The sequence below is a fragment of the Prionailurus viverrinus genome, chromosome D4 (genome assembly GCF_022837055.1).
Source record: "Prionailurus viverrinus isolate Anna chromosome D4, UM_Priviv_1.0, whole genome shotgun sequence".
NCBI lineage: Eukaryota > Metazoa > Chordata > Mammalia > Carnivora > Felidae > Prionailurus > Prionailurus viverrinus.
This window is the reverse complement of record NC_062573.1, coordinates 32,891,777-32,913,266: the sequence shown is the minus strand read 5'-3', so window position 1 is coordinate 32,913,266 and position 21,490 is coordinate 32,891,777. Positions and strand designations below refer to the sequence as shown.

Genomic DNA, 21,490 nt, shown 5'->3' with positions numbered 1-21,490 from the left:
GCCAAACTGTTTTCTTAAAGTGGGTATACATTTTGTATCCCTACCAGTGATGCATGTGAGTTCCAATTGGTCTGTCTTCTCACTAGCACTCTGTGTGTTATAAGTTGCTTTTTTAATTTTTTATTTGATGGGTAGTGATATGCTGTATTGGTTTTAATGTGCATGTCCCTGATAACTGATGATGTTGAGCATCTTTTCATATGCTAAATGGAGAGGTGGTCTGGAATTATAGTATTTTCCATTTCTCTTGAATCTTTGTCTGCCTTATAATATTTGATTGTTGGCTGGACAAATGAAAATTATATTTAGTGATAGTTTGAGACCCAACAAACTATCCTTTTTTCTCTGCAAAATACCCGAGTACTTTAGCAGTCTGGGACAAAGCTTTGAGGGTTTTTTTGCAGGCTGGAAAAACCCCATACTTCCAGGTTGTAGCCTTTGAGTGTCTCAAGAGGAACAGATATTACAGTAGGGCCTCTCTGTCTTTGAGGCGGTAGAATACCAATCCTCAAACCTTCATGCAACTGAGTTCTCAAAACCTTTGTTCTATGTCTCAGCTGCTTCCAGTGGTTTGCCAAATGTCAGCCCTAGGGTTCCAAAATACAGTGTGGGTCATTTCTCAAGTTCTCAGTGTAGCTCTCCCTTTCAGTTTCCTTTTGACTACCAGTGAGTCCTCCTTTGGTTCACCTTTTTGAACTCTAATCATTTCCTTGTTCTAATTTCTTACAATCTCATTTGGTCTCCAACGCATGCATGAAAGTGTGTGTGTGTGTTTCAGCTTTTTTAATTTCCTTCAATGGAAGGTACAGTTGGAATTATATAGTCTGCCAGTCCTTGAATCTCAAATAATTGGGAGACCAAAAATAAAGAAATAAATAAGTGAACAGATATATGTTAGGTGGTGAAAAGTGTTATAGAGGAAAAATAAGGCAGAATAAAGGATATAGGAATGCCAGGGATGAGGGAAAGAGTTGTCAAATAAGATCTTTCTAAGATGATAATATTTGGGCAAATAACTCTGAAAAGTGAGAGGTAGCTGTTCTGGGAAATTGTGGGTAAGCTGGAACACAGTGTGTACAAGGGGAACAGGGAGCAAGAGATTAAAAATATGGAGTGAGAGAGGGAGCTGAGGGTAAAGTCATGGAGAGCCTTGTAGGTCATCTTGTCTTCAGATCTTACTCTGAATGAGGAGCCATTAAAGGCTCTGGTCTCTATGTGAAAACAGATGTGGTGGGGAAGGGGGGGAGGAAGAAAGAATCCAGTTGGGAAGTTGCTGAAATAATTCAGGTGAGGGGGCGAAGCATGATACACACTTGGACTAAGAAAATAGCAGTGAAGTTGGTGAAAAGTTCAGATTTTTTATATACAGTGTTTTGCAGGTAAAACCAATAGGATGTACTGATGGATGTTTTGCAGGTAAAACCAATAGGATGTACTGTATAGAGGAAGACAGGAAGTAAATTTTTTGCCTGGGCAACTGGACAGAGATAGCATTTTCTGAGATGTGCAAAACTATACAAGGAGAGGTTTGGCAGTGGAGCAATCAAGGATGTTATTGAGATCCCTAATAGATATTCAAGTGAATTCAAGTTTGAGGAGATGGTTGGCTATGAGCTTGTAATTTAGGAAAGAGGTCTGGGCTAGAAATTTAAATTTCCGAATTATGAGTTTGTAGATGCTTTCAAAGCTAAGAGACTGGGGATGGCATTACCTATGAAGTTAATAAAGACAATTAAGGTTTTAGGCTAAACTCTGAAGGCTCTTAACACTTAGCAGTCAGTAGATAAAGAGGACCTGACCAGCCAGAATAGAAGGAGAACGAAGAGAAACTTATGTCTCAAGCCAAATGAGGGAAGGGTTCCAAGAAGGAAGCGTGAACAACAGTTCTGAGAGGTTCAAGTAAAGCCATAGATTAAGCAATGTCCAGGTCACTGATGGCTTTGACAGGGGCTGTTTCAGTAAATGAGATTGATAAAAGGAAAAAATGACTCTTCTTTTTATTTAAAAATAGCCTTTACCAAGTTTAATGAAGGAGATGATGCTTATTGTACCAACATGAGATTTACTAATTTTCCTCTGAGACAGTTAATGTGAATTACATTGATAAGCTAATTGCTCAAAGAGGCTTTACTTATTCTGAATAATCTCATCATTATTTAAATTAGGGCTTTAATATTCTAGAAAGACATACCTTTACTTACGAAGGAAAGAGCAAGTTTTAGAAAAGTGAATCCAAACAATCAATGGCATTTGACAATATTGGCATTAGAATGACATTTGTTCTTTTGAGCAAAACCCAAGAAAAATAATTCTAATAGGACCCTCTGGGCAGCAGCAAATAACAGCCTTGCATGATGTCATCTCAATAGATAGAAGTCCTCCCCAACCTTGCCATGAAAAATGCTCAGTGGTTTCTCTCTTTCTTTATCTGAAGTATTATTTCTTTGGCCTCAAAAATAGCTTTGTCTACTCCAATTTCTGGATTGTCTTTTATTTTTCATATTCTCAAATTTCTCTTATTTATCTAATACCCTCATATTTTGTGATATGGGAGCAGGTGGATATTACATAATTTTTGAGCTCTTATACAAAACAAAAGTAACATTTAGAATCTTAAAATAACACAAACAAGCTTTCATGTTTATAAATTCCCAAACATTAAATTTTCTTTCACCAAAATATTTCCTAATTGTCTTTTAATTAAAATTCTTTTCAATAAAATATTAGATATGCTTAAACTACTTAAGATATTTAAAATTGGAAATGGTGGAGGGTTTGGGTGGCTCACTCAGCTAAGCATCTGACCTTGATTTCGGCTAAGGTCATCATCTCACAGTTCATGAGTGCAAACCCTGAGTCGGGCTCCATGCTGACCAAGTGGATCCTGTTTGGGATTCTCTGTCTCTCTGTCTCTCTCTCCTTCTCAAACAAATAAATGAATAAATAAATAAATAAATAAATAAATACTTAAAAAAAAAAAAGAATGATAGCATTGGAGTCCATCTCACTTAGGTTTAAATCCCAGGTCTTCTACCTAGTTTCATAACCCTGAGAAAGCCACTTAATCTTTCTTAACCTCATTCTAGTACCTGCCTCACAGAGTTATTATGATGATTTTATAAGATTATATATGAAAAGCACTTAACATAAGGCCAAGCCTTTGGCAGGTGCTGAATAAAAAATTACTGTATCACCATCATCATCATCATTCGAATTGGACAATCTCCAAAGTCAAGTAGCTTAAAATAAAACAAAACAAAAAAGCTAGAGTAAGTATGATCATTGCCAAAGGTTGGAATTCGAGTTCACAAGGGAGATATCTATTTATATTAAGGCTTTAACAATAAAACACACTAAAGAGGAGAGGTCAGGATGATTCATTGCATTCCTTGTGCTGGATGCCAGGTGTTTTTATATATACATCTCTCAAGTAAGCTTGACGACAACCGTGGAAGGGAGATAGTATATGCCCACTTTACAGATGAGAAAATTGAAACTTAGAGGGGTGACGTGATTTGGCCAAGATCATGCAACTGTTAACTTGCAGGATCATTGCTCAACTCCAATTTGTTTGACTCCAAAGCCCCATTTCAACTAAACTTCCAAAGTAGAGTCACTTTGGGGACTATTCCAACTGGACTGCTCACCCTTATGCAGACTACATCTGAACTGAAAACATGAGTTTGAGAGTGACCCAGGCTTTGTCAACCCTCAACTTTTATTCTCTCTCTTCTCACACAATCTGATCATACCAAAGGAACTCCAGAATTAAGAGAGCTCATAACCACACCTGCTGCCTGCATACAGCCTGACTCTGCTGGCTCAACTCTACTGGTTCTTCTCTGCATGGAGTTGGAACATTTCACTACCCTGGACAGTGCTTTTCCCCATACTGAGCAAATCCGATGGAGCCGGATCAGGGCTGACTATACTTCCTGTGGTCCCAGGAATACAGTCACGATAATTACCAGTCAACTTTGGGTTGAAGAAGTTGCCTGACTCAGCAAGGCTGGCAGTTCCTCCTACACAATTCTTTCCAGTTCGTTGGCATTGGTATCCAGGAGTGGCTGGAGAATTTTGATAACAGCTTGCTGGTTGGATTCCAAGAGAATAGCTCAGATTCTGCTGAAGACTCACCAGAAAGTGGAGAAATACTGACAAAGGAAGTTAATGATGACCCCTTTGGAAACTTTGACTACCTCTACAGATGCCTTCACAACTATTTAAAGTATCACCTTGGAGCTAACTGAGACACCAGAAAAGGAAACAAACCCCATGAATGGAAATTAACAATCAGGCTGTGACCCACTTAAGTAGGTGTTATGCCGCTTGCCAAAGGCCTGCCAGAGAGCACACCCTGGGTTAATGGCTTGGTGCCTTCCTTTTCATCACTTTTATTATTTTTTTTAAGTTTATTCATTTATTATTTCTGAGGGAGAGAGAGAGGACAAATAGAGGAGGGGCAGAGAGAGAGAGACACACACAGAATCCAAAGCAGGCTCCAGGCTCTGAGCTGTCAACACAGAACCTGATGTTGGGCTCAAACTCACAAACCGTGAGATCATGACCTGAGCTGAAGTCAGACGCTTAACCAACTGAGCCACTCAGGTGTCCCATTCTTTTCATCACTTTTAGATGAAAGTTACAATTGTCTCCTAATTCCCTTGCAGAACTGTGCCCTCTTCCTCCTTCACCTCCATTCTTGGTAGCTTTTTCTAACTACTAACTAACTACTTCATAAAACACAAGCAAAGAACTAGAAAAGGTGACTGGCTCAAACAATTGTGGATATTAACATGTTAAGTTATATTTACCATGTAATATAGAAGTCATGAATCGTGAGTTAAGACACTGTATTTCTGTAAGCTGTGGGCAATACTTGGCACACTTAGAGTGATTCATAAAAGTTCTTTAAAGATCTTCCAAGACTGGAACCCAATCAACACCTCTAGTTACACCTCCTTTGCTATTTAATCTATGCTCTTGTCCAACACTGTCTAATAGGAATAAAATGTGAGTGACTTATGTCATTTTAAAAAATATTTTAAAAACTAAAAGAAACAGGTGAAATTAATATTAAGAACATATTTAACCCAATGTATCCAAAATATTATTTTAACATTTAACCAATATAAAATAATTATTAATGACGTAAATTCTTCTTCTTTTTTTTGGGGTACCAAGGCTTCAGAATCTAGTGTATATTTTACACATACATCTCCTTTCAATGCTCACTAGCCACATTTCAAGTGCTCAGTAGCCTGATGTAGTTAATGGTGACCTCATGGGATAGTGCAGCTCTAGTCAAAGAAGTTGGAAGAATACACAAATAAGGAAGTAGTACAAGCTCTCCAGAGGAAAGTAAATATAGAAGGATTTAAGGCATTCTTGCTGTTGCATAAACTTTGCTCCCCAGGAGGGTGTGCTGAGACTCAATAGTAATTAGCCTACACCATTTTGGTCTGATTTTGAGGGAAGTAGAAACTGAATGAGGAAGGTGCCCAATCTGTGAAATGTCTTAAAAGCACAGAACCTTATAAACTAAGAGTGCTCTGCCAAGAAAAAAGACCGTTTAAATGAGCGAGTGGGAACGAGAAGGATGAGGATGCGGAGAGAAGGCTCTATTACTTCTGAGATCCCTTCTAACCTGGGAGTTTTATGATTCCATATTCTATCAATTTTGTAAATGAGTACTTTTAAAGTGTTTTGCAAATGTTTGTTCTTTTTAAATAATTTAACTATTCAAGCTAAAATTTGGTCGATGCTACAAATTTGGGAAATGAAAAATTTAAGTGCCGATCCCATCCTAAGTGGATGAACATGGGTTCAGGTTTCTGGGGTTCACATCAAAGAAGGTTCTAACTTATTTGCAGGTACTTTGCATAGTTGCCTAAAACAGTGGGTTTGGAATCTGAAAGACCTAGGTTCTAGGTTGGCTCTTGTGGTTACAGGAATTGCAACTTTGGATGAGTCTCTTAAACTCTATATATCATCTATATGATGGAAATAATAATATCTATCACTCAAGCTTCATGAAAGAATTTACTTAGATAATATGCAAAGCTCCCACAAAATTCTCCACAAATGGTAGTGATTATGCCTTGTTACTTTACAGTTTTGATTATTCAAGGACAGCCATTCCCATGTAGTAAAACCTTTGGAATGGTTTCTTCACGTTGATGGAAATTTTCCTTATAGCAACAGCTAAAAAAATGGCTACATAAAATAGTATTTCTTCCAACTCCAAAGGGCTCCCTTCCAAAACAGCCACTTAGGAACAAGAGCCACTGAAAAGTGATTGATGTCTTCTCATCAGCCCATGGCAGGAACTGGTTTGTGTAGCAGCATCAGGCTGAACTGAGAAGAACCAGGGACTAGACACATCCTTTGCCAGGGGGCTCCCAGTGGAGTTCTTGCAGACTATTCTTTAGTGTGCTGTGACTCAAATTCAATTCTAAGCTGTAGTTGTGTGATTAAAAGCCTAAAGGAGAAAACAAACAAAGAAAACAAACCCCCCAAACAGCCTCAAAGTCCTGCCGCTCTGAAAGACCTCTGGCAACAAGAAACTTATCCCTCTAGTAGGGCGGAAGGGCCAAGAGAAGCATTTCCATTTTGCAACTCTCTTACCAACCAAAAACACAGGAGAGGTTTTCAAATACGTGTACATTGACAAAGGATTAAAAAATCACAGGGGAGGGTGTGGGTGGGAAGCAGCACAAAGTTTCCTGGACATCTCTGTCCAACACCACATATTTAGAGGTCATGTCAGAAAATGATACCTGCTCATAGGACTTGCTTCCTTTTAAGTCACAGCTTTACATCGTTGGCTTATTCTGGAAATAATAATTGCTCCTTCCTGGGGTGCCTGGGTGGCTCAGTCAGTTAAGCATCTGACTTACAGTTTGTGGGTTTGAGCCCTACATTGGGCTCTGTGCTGACAGCTCAGAGCCTGGAGTCTGCTTTGGATTCTGTGTTTCTGTCTCTCTCCACCCCTTCCTCGGTCTCTTTCTCTCTCAAAAAAATAAATGAACACTAAAAAATTATTTAAAAATAATAATTTTTAATTCCCAAGGATTGTTTTGCATTCCTAAAATATCACACTGCCAGGAATACTTTGAAAAGCTCCATTGTTCAGGGTCTTGGGTCCTTGACTGATAGGTCCCACCCAATGAACTGGTGCATAAAATAGATAACCTAGAAGCCAACAGCCTGGTTTTGAGCCAGACACACCTACCATTAGAACTTTGGCCCTGCTCATTATTAGCTTGTGATCTTGACAAATCGCTCTCTTAATTCTCAGTTCCTTCTATAAACTATGGATAAAAAGATATCTACCTCATAGGATTATTGGCCCAAATAAGAAAGCCTATAAAGTACTTAACATAGTGACTGGAATGTAGTAGTATGTCAATAAATGTTGGCTGTTTTCCTATACAAAATTTTTGGGACTGTGTCTTAGCAGTTTCCAAAAAGTGAAACTAGAGAATTGCCAAATAATAGCAATCTATGCAATCCCAACAATTTATGCAACAGAATAATATTGCAGCAAGACCATTTACCTAGCTCCACACAAAGCTCCTGAAGAAGAAAAACATCTGTGAATAAAGCACAGCCCATTAGAGCTGCAAGAGCCCTTAGATACCACTCAGTTTAAACTTTTCTTTTCTAAACAAATGAAATCTTTGAGAGGTAAAGTAACTCATCCCATGTGAAAAGCTAGTTAGAGGCAGGGCCCAAGTTCAAATCCAAATATCTTGACACTTAATGCTGTGATCCAATGAGTTCAAGTGCTTTTGCAGTTAAAACAACTCCTGAAATGCCAAGACATGAGTCATCACAAGGAAAATCTCCTGTATCTCTCATTCATCCCATTAGCCATTCATTTGAAATTCCATGGTCATATCCTAAGATGCTCTCTCAACAGCAAACAGAGGGCAAATGATGACAAGAAACTGCCTTAGCAGGAAATGCCCTCCAAGTCACTGTAGACCTGAAAGCCATCACCATGATGGCCATTTTGCCTAGATTCATTTGAGAAAAAGGCACAGTGTGTGAAACACTTCATCAAATGCCTGTGACCATTTATGCCAAAGAATTGGGAAAAATAATCAAACTCTATCCTCTGACCTGTAACCCAAGAGGCATATGAAGAAGGTTGTACCAGACAGTCTCTAGGATGATACCCAATAATCTCCACTTCTGATATTCACACGCTGGGGTAATCTCAAGCCCTAGAGTGTGGACTGAATTTACTGACTTGCTCCTAACACACAGACTACAACAGAAGTGATAGGATGTCAATACTGATACAAGGTTATAAAAAGACTGCATCTTCCATCTTGGCCACTCCCTCCCTGGGGGAGCCATCTGCCATGTTGTAAGGTAGACTGGTGGAGAGGATCACATGAATAAGCTTAGAAGCAGATATACTAAGGTCTGATAATAATCATGTTAGTGAATTCGGAAGCAGGTTTTTAGCCCCAGTCAAGTCTTGAGGTGACTGCAGCTCCAGCTGACAGCTTGACTGCAACTTTATGAGAAACGCTGGGCTAACATACCAGCTAAGCTGCTCCCAAATTCCTGACCAATAGAAATTGTGCAATAATAAACGCTTGCTGTCTTAATCTGCTAAATGTTGTGGTAAATTGTTAAACAACAATAAATAATGAATACAAGATGCAGACATAGTTGGGATAAACCACCCCTGAACAGAAGGCTTGATGAAATGTTCCCTCAAAGAGCAAATATCTTTATTTTCATCACAGACAGTCCAGAAAAACACTAATTTTCCGTGAGACTCCTCCAAGGCTCTATGAAAATCAGACAATTATATGTGTAGATGATATCAGTGTTATTCTCTGGGCTGTGAAAAGTGGGAAAGTTTAGTGTATTGCTATCCTCAGTGCCTGGCCCATGTTGGCTTTCTATAAATAATTATGAATGAATGAATGAAAGATCTATCTTAATGGCATAACTGTGGGTCTTCACTAGTATCATGGAGATAATATTTTTAAAATATCTTCATTTATTTCCATAATTTTTTATTAACCCAGGAGTTATTTCTTTCCCATGCATGTCATCTGCCTTAAAGATAAGCCAAGAATCATGTTGTACTAGGGAAGGAGAAGGTCAGCAGCAACTCAAACAAATGTCTTTTTTTTAATCAGAAAAAGTTTTGTAAAGTAACATTTTATTTTTTTATTAAGTATAATTAATATAAAGTGTTATATTATGTGGGGAAAGAGGTTCAAGAATTCCTTATACTTACATAAATGGGTTAGAAAAAAGCTTAGGGTGAAAAGCTGCCCTGCCCCCCCCCCTCCCTGGGGTAAAAGCGCCCAAGGCTAGCTAGCAAGATATTGTAATGGAACCATGAGTAACTTGTTATATCACCTGCAGGAAATTACTTTCCATCAGACACCAATATACTATTGTACTTTGATCACAATCTCCACTTGCCTCCCAGACCCTTTGCTTCTTACACACAAAAGTTAACGATTGCTATCCGATTGTTTTCTTCACATTCACATGTGTAAGATCTTGAGAGCACAGTAAATACAGAGACAAAAATCCCTGTTCAGGGTTCTTATCTTCTCCTGGACATTAGCTCCTCTCATATTCAATCCTATGTCTGCTCTTTTGCTGGACAAGAGAGAACTCCAGACTCACAGTCTGCAACAATATTAGTTTCAGATAACACCCCCCAGTGCTCATCCCAACAAGTGCCCTCCTTAATGCCCATCACCCATTTAGCCCATCCCCCCCCCACCTCCCCTCCAGCAACTCTCAGTTTGTTCTCTGTATTTAAAAGACTCTTATGGGGGCGCCTGGGTGGCGCAGTCGGTTGAGCATCTGACTTCAGCCAGGTCACAATCTCGCGGTCTGGGAGTTCGAGCCCCGCGTCGGGCTCTGAGCTGATGGCTCAGAGTCTGGAGCCTGTTTCCGATTCTGTGTCTCCCTCTCTCTCTGCCCCTCCCCCGTTCATGCTCTGTCTCTCTCTGTCCGAAAAATAAATAATAAACGTTGAAAAAAAAATTAAAAAAAAAATAAAAGATTCTTATGGTTTGTCTCCCTCTCTGTTTTTATCTTATTTTTCCTTACCTTCCCCTATGTTCATCTGCTGTGTTTCTTAAATTCCACATATGAATGAAATTATATGGTATTTGTCTTTCTTTGACTGACTTATTTCACTTAGTGTTATACCCTCTAGTTTCATCCATGTTGTTGCAAGTGGCAAGATTTCAATCTTTTTTTATGGCTAAGTAATCTTCCATTATATATAATTTCTTCTTTATCAATTCATCTGTGGATGGACACTTGGTTGCTTTCATATCTTGGCTATTGTAAATAATGCTGTCATAAACATAGGGGTGCATGTATCTTTTAAAATTAGTGCTTTTGTTTTCTTTGGGTAAAAAGCCAGTAGTGGAATTACTCGATCATATGGTAGTTCTATTTTTAATTTTTTGATGAATTTCCATACCGTTTTCCATAGTGGCTGCACCAGTTTGCATTCCCACCAACAGTGTATAAGGATTCCTTTTTCTCCACATCCTTGCCAACACTTGTTATTCCTTGTGTTTGTGATTTTAGCCATTCTGTCAGGTGTGAGGTGATATCTCATTGTGGTTTTCATTTGCATTTCCCTGTAATTAGTGGTGTTGAGCATCTTTTCATGTGTTTGTTGGCCATCTGTATGTCTTCTTTGGGAAAATATCTACTCAAGTCTTCAGTCCAATTTTTTTTTATTTATTTTTTTTATTTATTTTTTTTTTTTTGAATTTTATTTTTTTTTATTTTTTTTTTTTACTAGTATTTTTAAATCCAAATATGCTGGATATTTTCTTTTTTTTTTTTTTATGAAATTTATTGACAAATTGGTTTCCATACAACACCCAGTGCTCATCCCAAAAGGTGCCCTCCTCAATACCCATCACCCACCCTCTCCTCCCTCCCACCCCCCATCAACCCTCAGTTTGTTCTCAGTTTTTAACAGTCTCTTATGCTTTGGCTCTCTCCCATTCTAGCCTCTTTTTTTTTTTTTATCTGGTGGGGGAGAGAGAGAGAGACAGAGAGAGACAGAGAGAGAGAGAGAGAGAGGGAATCTCACACAGGTTTTGATGCTCAACATGGAACCCAGTGCAGAGGCTGACACAGAACTTCAACCTATGACCCTGGGATCATGACCTGAGAGTAACTCAAGTGTTCAACCGACTGAGCCATTCAGGCATCCCCCCTGTCCATTTTTTATTTTTTTTATTTTTATTTTTTTTTTCAACGCTTATTTATTTTTGGGACAGAGAGAGACAGAGCATGAACGGGGGAGGGGCAGAGAGAGAGGGAGACACAGAATCTGAAACAGGCTCCAGGCTCTGAGCCATCAGCCCAGAGCCCGACGCGGGGCTCGAACTCCCAGACCGCGAGATCGTGATCTGGCTGAAGTCGGACGCTTAACCGACTGCGCCACCCAGGCGCCACCCCCCCCCCCCCCCCCCGTCCATTTTTTAGTTGGATTTTTTGTTTGGTGTTGAGTTGTATAAGTTCTTTATATATTTTGGATAGTAACCTCTTATAGGATATATAATTTGCAAGTATCTTCTCCCATTCAGTACATTGCCTTCTGTTTTGTTGATGGTTTCCTTCACTGTGAAAAAGCTTTTTATTTGGTATAGTCCCAATAGTTTAATTTTGCTTTTGTTTCCTTTGCCTGAGAAGACATATCTAGAAAATATTGCTATGGCTGATGTCAAAGAAATTACTGCTAATGTTTCCTTCTAGGAGTTTTGTGGTTTTAGGTCTCACATTTAGGTCTTTAATACATTTTGAGGGGTTTTTTGTTTATAGCATAAAAGGGTGATCCACTTTCTTTTTTTTTTTTTTAAGGGTGACCCACTTTCATTCTTTTGCACGTAGCTGTCCAGATTTCCCAGCACCATTTGTTGAGGAGACTGTCTTTTCCCCATTGTACACTCTTGCTTCTTTTGTCATAGATTAATTGAACATATAAGTGTAGGTTTATTTCTGGGCTCTCTATTCTGTTCCATTTATCTATATATCTGTTTTTGTGCAGCATCATACTGCTTTGATTACTACAGCTTTGTACTATATCTTCAAATGTCTTTTTTTCTAATTCCATAGCAAGACAGTCTTGAAAACCAGACATTGCAGAGAGAGAAATATTTTTTATAAATTCTAAAATATCATTTTTTACATATAAGAAGCAATGTTTCCATGTCTGAAAATAAAGTTTTCCTCTAAGCTATGGGCAGAGTGGATGCAGAGGTGACCCAAGGGAAGTTCCTGTAAGACAGGAATAGAAAATAAAAAATATTTTACCAAAAGAAGAAAAGAAAGGCAAGAGGTGAAGTGCTCGGGGCCCTGGCTTTCCCTTCTGACCTTTGTTTCTGAGTGGCAACTTAAAGGCTATGCAAAAGAAAACTCCAGAAAGTTTGGGGAAAGGAAAACCAGAGATATTTGTGCCCCACTCCCAATTTGGGATTTGGAAGGAGATTGCCTCTCAGGATACACTGTGTGGACATGGGGTATGACAGGAGCATAGAGGAAGACAAAAGAGAAGTTATATAAAAAAAGTTATACTTGTTGCACTGCTTGCTATTCATTTTGTTAAATTTTAACTCCAGTTCACAAGTAGGTCAGCTTAGGTTTGCCTGGTTCCGGGGGTGCCCCTGAGGCCCAGGCTTAGGTCTTTCCAGTAGCCTGTGGGAACAAATGTGGAACAGTTGTTGTAGCTCTGATTGACTCCCACTTCCTTCTGTCCAGGAGTGACAAGATCCTGCCCAGAATTGACTGTCCACACAGCATTAGTCAGCAAGTTCTGTCATTGCTGTTGGTGCCCTTAGAGTAAGCATACTCCTTTCTCTTTTGCAGCAGTGTGGTTATAACCACAGGCAGATAGACCTGGGTGCCCACGGTGGTCCTGCCAGTTGTTAGTTGTCTGACCTAGGGCAACTTTTGCTGGGCCTTGATTTTCATTATCAATAACAAATTTATAATAAATAGGTATAATATTTCAGGGCTTACAGCATGGAAAGCACTTTACAAAGCATATAATATGCCTTATCTCATTTAATTCACACATTCACCATAGGTGTAGTAAAAACTGTTTTTATCTTCATTTTATAGAAGAGAAAACCTGCCCAAAGTTGCACAACTAATAAGTAGCAGTAGGAATTGAATCTGGGTCTGGCTGACTGCAAAACCTGTGAAGTTAATGGCCATATAGGAGGACTCCTTGGGGCTGATGCTCTGAGCACCTCGGAACATAACGACCCCTTATATGTAATGTGCCTGCTAATCTGTGTCAATAGTTGGTCCTGAATAGTATCAGCATTGGTCCCTGTGTGGTCAAGGTAACTCTTTTCTGTGTATACACAACTTTTAAACAAGTCCCACATTTATTCTGACAAAAATATTTGAATCTGTAACTATGACTTCTCAGTTTCCATTAAGCTCCCTTCTGGGGCTGGGGTCATGCCACTGCACGCTCCCCCTAGATTTGGAGACCGATGCCTCCTGGTGACCGCCTGCGGCAGCATTCCTTAAAGCCAGTGACAGCCTGGGCAGGTTCCCAGCTGCTGAAATTAGCCTGCAGGATCCTTGAAGGCAAAGGTATATTTTAGGACAGAAGTACCAAACAACATCACAGAATGGCAAGTGATCAGAACACAGCCCCTTCCACGTTTTCCCTGATGTCCAAATAGTTCATGCTCCTGTTTGACCCTATTGTATAGGTGGCTTGTATACAATGAGAGAATCTATTTATTTGTTAAATCAACAAATATTCATGTACATACAATTCTGGAACTGAATGATAATAACTTTCTTTTAATACGTTATAATTATAATAAACAAATTATCTTCTTCATAGGACTGCACCACATTTTAGTTAGCAAACTTATTTATTGCAAGTGATTTCATTATCTGCTAAATTCTTCCATGGGAATCATTTAGAGTTCCTGGTAATAATAATGACTGATGATAATGCTTCTTAATGAATTACCATGAGTAAAAAGTATGACTCAATAGCCCCAGTATGGAAAGAACTTTCTGATCTAGATCAGGAATATTCAAGACAGAAAAAAACTCAGATGTTTTATTCCACACTACCACCTGCCCCATGGGCATAATTTACAAATCACGAAGTAGGCTCAGAGACTCTATGTCATTTTCAAGGTCATTCAGTGAGTTCCAGACACAACTATGGGTCCTGATTTCTAGGGCAGTGAAGTCACGTCACCTCACCACACCACACTTCCCCATTCACGTTCTGCCATACAACTATGGCAGTAACTGTGAACAGGTAACTCACTACTCTCCACTTTGGGGATGGAACTGAGAGGTTATTACACAGGTCACATTCACAGGAAGAATGCAAAATATTTATCGAATAGAAAGTAGAGATGGGCTAGGAATCCAAATCCAGGAGGAATTTATTGAACCTTCAACATGCCAGACCACCAGCATCTCATCTCATTTGTACAACAATCTGTGCGAATGACATAACTACCCCATTTCACAGCTGAGAAAATGGGGTTTAGAGAGGGCATGACGTGCCCTTAATTCACACAGTAAGTGATGGAGTGAGGATTTATTATTGGACGTTGTGATTCCAGTCCAGGTCCTTTCTACTTCCTCTTGGCAACACTTTATTGAAGTTTCTATTAGCACCCTCAAGGGGAAGAAATAAGGATCTCCTTGGCTACATACATGTCCAAATACTGCATCATGTGCTGTTTCCAGTGTCCATTTTGGGTAAAGGCACAGCATTGAGCTCATGGCTTTTGTGTTGAGGAATTATTCTTCCCTCTGATTGATGAACTGAAATTATTCGGAAAGATCTTAGGTAAAGTGTGACTGCTGGCACGAAGGACAATGGTAATGGAATAATAATAAATTACAACCTCAGGCATCTTCCCTACTGTTCCAGCTTGGACAGCTTATTATCACACAGATAAACCCTCCCACTAGCTCAGGAAAAATGTAAACATCAGCTTCTGCGTTTTGCCTATATTGATAGTTGGTCATGTGCCAAATGGGTTTGGTTTGTAATTTAGTACGCAACAGTAAAACTTCTAAATCCACCATCTTTGGCTTGTATTTTATTTCCCCCACATGCTCAAAAGCTCCACCATTTCATTTCTATGCCAGCTGGGAATATGTAACTCTTTACTAATTTCCCCTGTCTCTTATAGGTCAGGTCCTCTTCCTCCTCCTCTTCTTCTACCCCCTTCTTCCCCCTCCCCCCTACTCCTCCTTCTTCACCTCCTCCTTCTCCTTTTTTTTTTTTGTTTTTGTTGCTTCACCTTGCTATGTATGCTAGAAACCTTTAAATATTTAAAGTTGCAATTTAGCAAACTACAGACAAGCCAGAAATAAAAGTCTGGATTAAAAATATTTTTTTCTAGGGGTGCCTGGGTGGCTCAGTCTGTTAAGCGTCCAACTTCAGCCAGATCACGATCTCGCGGTCCGTGAGTTCGAGCCCTGTGTCGGGCTCTGTGCTGATAGCTCAGAGCCTGGAGCCTGCTTCGATTCTGTGTCTCCCTCTCTCTCTGCCCCTCCCCTGCTCATGCTCTCTGTCTTAAAAATAAATAAAAACATTAAAAAATTTTTTTCTATACAAAAGGGTTAGAGATGCACTAATCCAAAGAAGGAAAAGACTGAATCTCCAGCACAGGTTGTTTTGAGAAGTTGCTGGATATACTGCCTTTGTAAGGTGACACCCTGTTAGCCATTGGTGTAGAGACAAAGGGCATATAGTACCTATTGCTGGATTTTCCCTTCTACAAAGTTTCTCCTCCTGCCAGAGCCCTTTCCTTTTGCTTTCTCTTCCTAACTTCCCATTCCCTGCACACCTGCATGGCAGTACAGCTACAGCTTCACCCCCATCCATTGGTACAGCTCTTATCATGACCACCAACAACCTTCTAGTTGCTAAATCTATTGAGTCCTTTCATATTTGTCCTTTATGCCAAACTGTTTATTGCTCCTTCCTTTTCAAAACTCTCCTCTTTAGGTCAATAATAATAATTATTGTCATTATTATTATAAGTTTGCATTAATAGAGTGCTTACAATATATAAAGTGGTATGTTAAACACTTTACATGTGTTCTGTCTTGAATACTCATAACCCCATGGGATAAATATTATTATTTTACCTAGGTTACAGATGAAGAAATTGAGGCCCAAAAGGTTAGCTAACTTGTCCAGAGTGACACAGCTAGTAAGCAGCACTTTTCTGAACCCAGGTTTCCCTAATGCCAGAGCCCATGTTTGTAAGTCTTATCCTACATTGCCTCATAAATTTTTCAGGACAATGACTATATAGAAACAATAAAGCCACTAAAGTTAGATCTAGATCACAATTCTTTTTTCCAAATTTGAGCTAGAGCAATGTTAGAAAATAAAGATGTTTTTTAAAGGTGAGAGTGAAAATAGATCATAAAAGTACCACCAAATAAATTTAGTCTTTTAGAAACAAATTAAGGTAAAATGAAAAAGCATTTGATCATCTCCAAGATTTTTCCCCATATCTTGCTTAACATGTGGGTATTTGGTTTTCAGCCTATGGAAGACAGACTCTGGAAGGCCCCCATGACCCCTACTTCCTGGTGTTCACACGCTTGGATAATCCTCTCTCAGTAAGTGTGAGCAGGACCTGTGACCGGCTTCTAAGCAACAGAATATGGCAAAGATGATGGGATGTCACTTCTGTGTACACTAGGTTACATTTTTAAAGACCATCTTGCTAGCACACTCATTCTAGAGACTCTGCCTGCTGCCCTGGTGAAATAAATGGCCACGTTGGGAAGTCAACGTGAGAAGGGAGTGAAGGTAGCTGCTAAGAACCATGCGCACCCTCCAGGCAATAGCCAACAAGACGCTGGAGCCCTTCGTCCTACAACCACAAGGGAATGGATTCTGCCGAAAATCCAGTTGAGCTTGGAAGCAGATACCTTCCTAAATGAGCTTCCAGATGAGAAGGCAGCCCAAATGACACCTTCCTAGGGAGACCCTGAGCAGAGGACCCAGCTAAGTCAAGCTCTGAGGCACAGGAGCCATGACATAATAAGTGTGTATAGTTTTAAGCTGCTAAATTTGTGGTCATTTTATACGAATACACAGCCTCACTCATGGCCTTTCCCAAATTTCAACAAAAATTCTTATGAAATCACACAAAAAGGACTGTAAAAAAATCATAACAAGACTGGATACTGTGTCTGAGAGTCAGTCTATTCTCAGAATCTTGAAGGGACTGTGCCACAAAAAGAACCTGTGTCAATTATTCTATGTACTAAACGAAGGGCAATTGGTATCTATTCCTGCATAATAAATTGCCCCAAAATTTTAGTAGTTTAAAACACCTGTTAGTATTTATTCTCAAAAAGTTAAAGGTAGCATTACCAAATGATCCAGCAATTCTACTCCTAGGCATATACCTGAGAGAATTGAAAATATGTGTTCACACAAAAACTTGCACACCAATGTCCATAGCAGCATTATTCTTAGTAGCCACAAGGTGGGAACAACTCAAGTGATTAAATGGATCATCTGATGATGAATGCATAAAGAAAATACAGTATGTCCATACAATGGAATATTATTCAGCCATAAAAAGGAATGAAGTGCTGATACATGCTACAATATGATAAAGCTTGAAAATATTATGCTAGATAAAAGAAGCCAGACACAAAATGTCACATATTATGTGATCTATTTGATATGAAATATCCAGAAAAGGCAAACTCAGGAAAACAGAAAATAAATTACTGGTTGTCAGAGGATGGGAGGAGAGAAGAATTAGGAAGTACAGGATTTATTTTGGGGGTGATGGAAGTATTCTGGAATTAAGCAGTGGTAATGGCTGTGCAACATCATGAATATACTAAAACCACTGAACTGTATACTTTAAAATGGTGCAAATGGAAAATTATATGAAATATGAATTTTATCTCAATTTAAAATTTTACATAAAAAATAAATAAGATAAACATTTATTGTTTCTCAATTTCTGGGGATCAAGAATTTGGGAGTGAATTGTGTGGGAGAGTCTAATCTGGGATCTTTCATAAATAGTCAAGATGTCAGCAGAAGCTACAGTCATCTTAAGAAGTCTAGACTAAACTGGACTAGAGCTGGAGAAATTGCTTCAAAAATAATTCATTCACATGGCTATCAAATTGGTGCAAGTTGCTGGTGGGAGGCCTTGGTTCTTCTCAGTGTAGGTTTCTTCACAGGGCTGAATGAGTGTATTTACAACGAGGCAGCTGGCTTTCCCCAAAACAAGTGATCACAAAGATAGCAAGGCAGAAGATGACATATCTTTTATTTCCTAGCCTTAGAACCCATGAAAGTATTTTCACAGAAAGCAAGAGATTTTGTTTAGCTTCTAACCACTTTTCTTTCCCTATTAAGAAAGTTAAGGACTTTACCAACTAGAATACTGAGAATACAAATCTTCCAGGAATGATAGATAGATAGATAGATAATTGATAGATAGATAAATAGATATCAGAATGTTGTTCTATCCTATTTATTCTACTTTTTCCACATTATCAGCAGCTATAACTCCCACTAACCATGTCAGCATGAAGTGGGGAATAAAGGGAGGGGATTAGGACAGCAAAATGAGATAAATGCCATCAGGTAAAGAACAGTAGGTGGAGCTGGAGAAAGATAAACCCTGGGGAAAAGGTATACAGGAAATTATAGATTTTCATAATACCATCTGTTTAGTTACTAGAGAGCCTGGCAGTGGGAGTAGCAGGCTATAGTATCTCAGTCCAGCCAAGCCAGACTAAATGAACGAGTGCTAGATTTTGCTATCTGAAAATAGAACACAACCAGATTCAAAAGGACAAAGAATGAGGTCAAAGACTATCCATTTACTGTATTTGTTGGTAGAAATATCTCTTACTCAATTGTAAGTTAGTAGGGGAAAAAGCATAAAGCTTATTTTTAAAATGCTGTAGAACAAGGAAGAAGGAATTGTATACTCAGTATAAGAAGAAACCTCAGAACATAATCTAATTAGATCTAGAAAAAGAAAACTCTAGAAATCTGTTTGCCATTTTTAGCAGGGTATAAAAAAATAAGACTGTTTATCATTAAAAAATTATCATAAAAAACTGTTTATCATAAAAAATTATCATAAAAAATTATCATAAAAAATTATCATAGAAAAATATAGGAACAATCTAAGATGGAAGATAACAGGATGATATGAAAATGGAGATGAATGAGATGAGAAAAGTTACGAACTTCAGTATATAATCATATTTAAGTCTATATTTGAAGATAACATTTACACTATGAAAAACATGAGGGGAAAGGAATGAAGAAAATACAATTTTTTAAAAAAGATAGTTATGGAAGACAAAGAAAGAGACTTGGACAGAAGAATTATTCACGTTCCTTCCAAAGAAGAAAACTTGAGACAGAAGCAGTAATCAAAGACATATTTTAGGAATATTTTTCTGAGTTGAAAAACACTGGAATATGAAAGTTAGGAAGGAAAGGGTTGACTCCTTCTCTACCCAGGGTAATAAATGACCTCAACCAGACGTCACTGTAAACATGCCAAGGGTACTTTTTCTTGAGTGTTCTCTATCTACAGAATATTTTCATCAGGATATGCATAGTCTATCTAGTTGCTTATTTTGAATAGAGCTGGAATGTCCAGATTTAAGAAGCATAGCTGGAGAATCAGGGGGTAGCCACGTGGGCATTTTCCTATCCACGTGTAGTTGATGGAATAATAAATCAAATGGTCCTTCAAAACCAGAATGGCTCCCTTTGTGAATAAGATTTCCATACACATTGTTCAAAATTAATTGGTTCTACACACATTGTTCAAATTCCATTTAGCTAATCCAAAACCAAAACTCAAGCCCAATGTGTAAAAATAAAAAGGACATTTTGGCAAACTTTTTCAAGCTTCTGATGATTTCAGGCTCCTTCAGGAAAGGAATGCTTTATTTATACCTGGTGTTTGCCTCTATCCTTTGAATTATTAGGAGAATTTGAGGAGGAGTATGATCTATGATTGCCGTGTGTCTGCTTTGACTTCTGTGTTAGTACAAAGATTGGAAGGGTGAACATGCTCCAGGCAAGACTAATAACAGCAATAACTATCACTTACCATGGAGCTAGGTACTGTGCTATGCATTTTACATCCATTCTTTCACTGAATCTTAAAAACAAACCTAAGCAGTAAAGTACTATTGTTATTCCACTTTATGTTAAGGAAACTGAGGCTTAGAGAGTAATTTGAGGTCATTTAAGTGTGTATTTATTTATGAGAGAGAGAGGGTGGGGAGCAGAGGTAGGGCAGAGAGAGAGAGGGAAACAGAGGGTCTGAAGTGGGTCCTGTGCTGTCAGCACAAAGCCTGACTCCGGGCTTGAACTCATGAACCATGAGATCATGACCTGAACCAAAGTCAGACGCTTAACCGACTGAGCCACCCAGGTGCGCCTCTGAAGCCATTGAAGGTCTCAATTCAAGGGGTGCCTGAATGGTTCAATCGGTTAAGCGGCTAACGTTGACTCAGGTCATGATCTCATGGTTTGTGAGTTCAAGCCCCACATGAGGCTCTCGGAACGGAGCCCACTTTGGATCCTCTCTCTCTCTGCTCCTCCCCTGCTTGCTCTCTCAAAAATAAATAAAAACATTTTTTTAAAAAAGGTCTCAATTCAAGTAGTAGAGTTGAGGTTCAATCTATGCTACTCGATTGCCAGGCTTGAATCCTCAACTACTGTGCCTCCTGCCTCCTTTTGGGGAAAAAGAAAAGAGAAGAAGAAGAAGGAAGAAGAAGGAAGAAGGAAGAAGGAAGAAGAAGAAGAAGAAGAAGAAGAAGAAGAACTCTTCCCTTTTGCGGCCATCGCTGGAGCTGTAGCGGCCAATATGAAGGTCAGTCCGTTTTGGCCTCTGACCGGAGCACGAGCCGTAAAAGGCATTTCAGTGCACCTTCCCACATTCGCAGGAAGATTATGTCTTCCCCTCTTTTCAAGGAGCTGCGACAGAAGTACAACGTTCGATCCATGCCCATCTGGAAGGACGATGAAGTACAGGTTGTGCGAGGACACTACAAAGGTCAGCAAATTGGCAAAGTAGTCCAGGTTTACGGGAAGAAACACGTCATCTGCATGGAAAGAGTACAGGGAGAGAAGGCAAATGGCACAACTGTCCACGTGGGCATCCGCCCCAGCAAGGTGATCATCACTAGACTAAAACTGGACAAAGACCGCAAAAAGATCCTTGAGCGCAAAGCCAAATCTCGCCAAATAGGAAAGGAAAAGGGCAAATATAAGGAAGAAACAATTGAGAAGGTGCAGGAATAAAGTAATCTTACATACGACATTACATAAAAACTGTCAAAATGATGAGGAAAAAAAGAAAAGAAAAGATACACGTGTAGACATACTCTGGAAAAAAAAAAGGTGTAGAATTGTATGGATTAAAAAAAAAAAAAA

At 39.0% G+C, this 21,490-nt stretch overlaps 2 protein-coding genes across 2 annotated transcripts in view; one reads left to right on the top strand and one right to left on the bottom strand.

The window, feature by feature from the left end:
* Window positions 1-21,490, bottom strand: part of APTX (aprataxin) — a 338,894-nt gene that overhangs the window by 35,417 nt on the left and 281,987 nt on the right. The gene's annotated exons all lie outside the window — the stretch shown is intronic.
* On the top strand, window positions 13,527-21,358 carry LOC125149856 (60S ribosomal protein L26-like). The gene is made up of 3 exons (XM_047829015.1): window positions 13,527-13,629; window positions 16,583-16,706; window positions 20,914-21,358. The coding sequence occupies exons 1-3, from the start codon at window positions 13,527-13,529 to the stop codon at window positions 21,356-21,358; spliced, it is 672 nt and encodes a 223-aa protein (XP_047684971.1).

Excerpts from the sequence above, each read along its gene's own strand:
- LOC125149856 (XM_047829015.1), top strand. The coding sequence starts at position 13,527 with ATGCCTCCTGGTGACCGCCTGCGGCAGCATTCCTTAAAGCCAGTGACA. Across the intron at positions 13,630-16,582 it reads CAGGATCCTTGAAGGCAAAG|CCTATGGAAGACAGACTCTG; the intron begins GTATATTTTAGG and ends TTTGGTTTTCAG. Across the intron at positions 16,707-20,913 it reads CTTCTAAGCAACAGAATATG|CGGCCAATATGAAGGTCAGT; the intron begins GCAAAGATGATG and ends CTGGAGCTGTAG.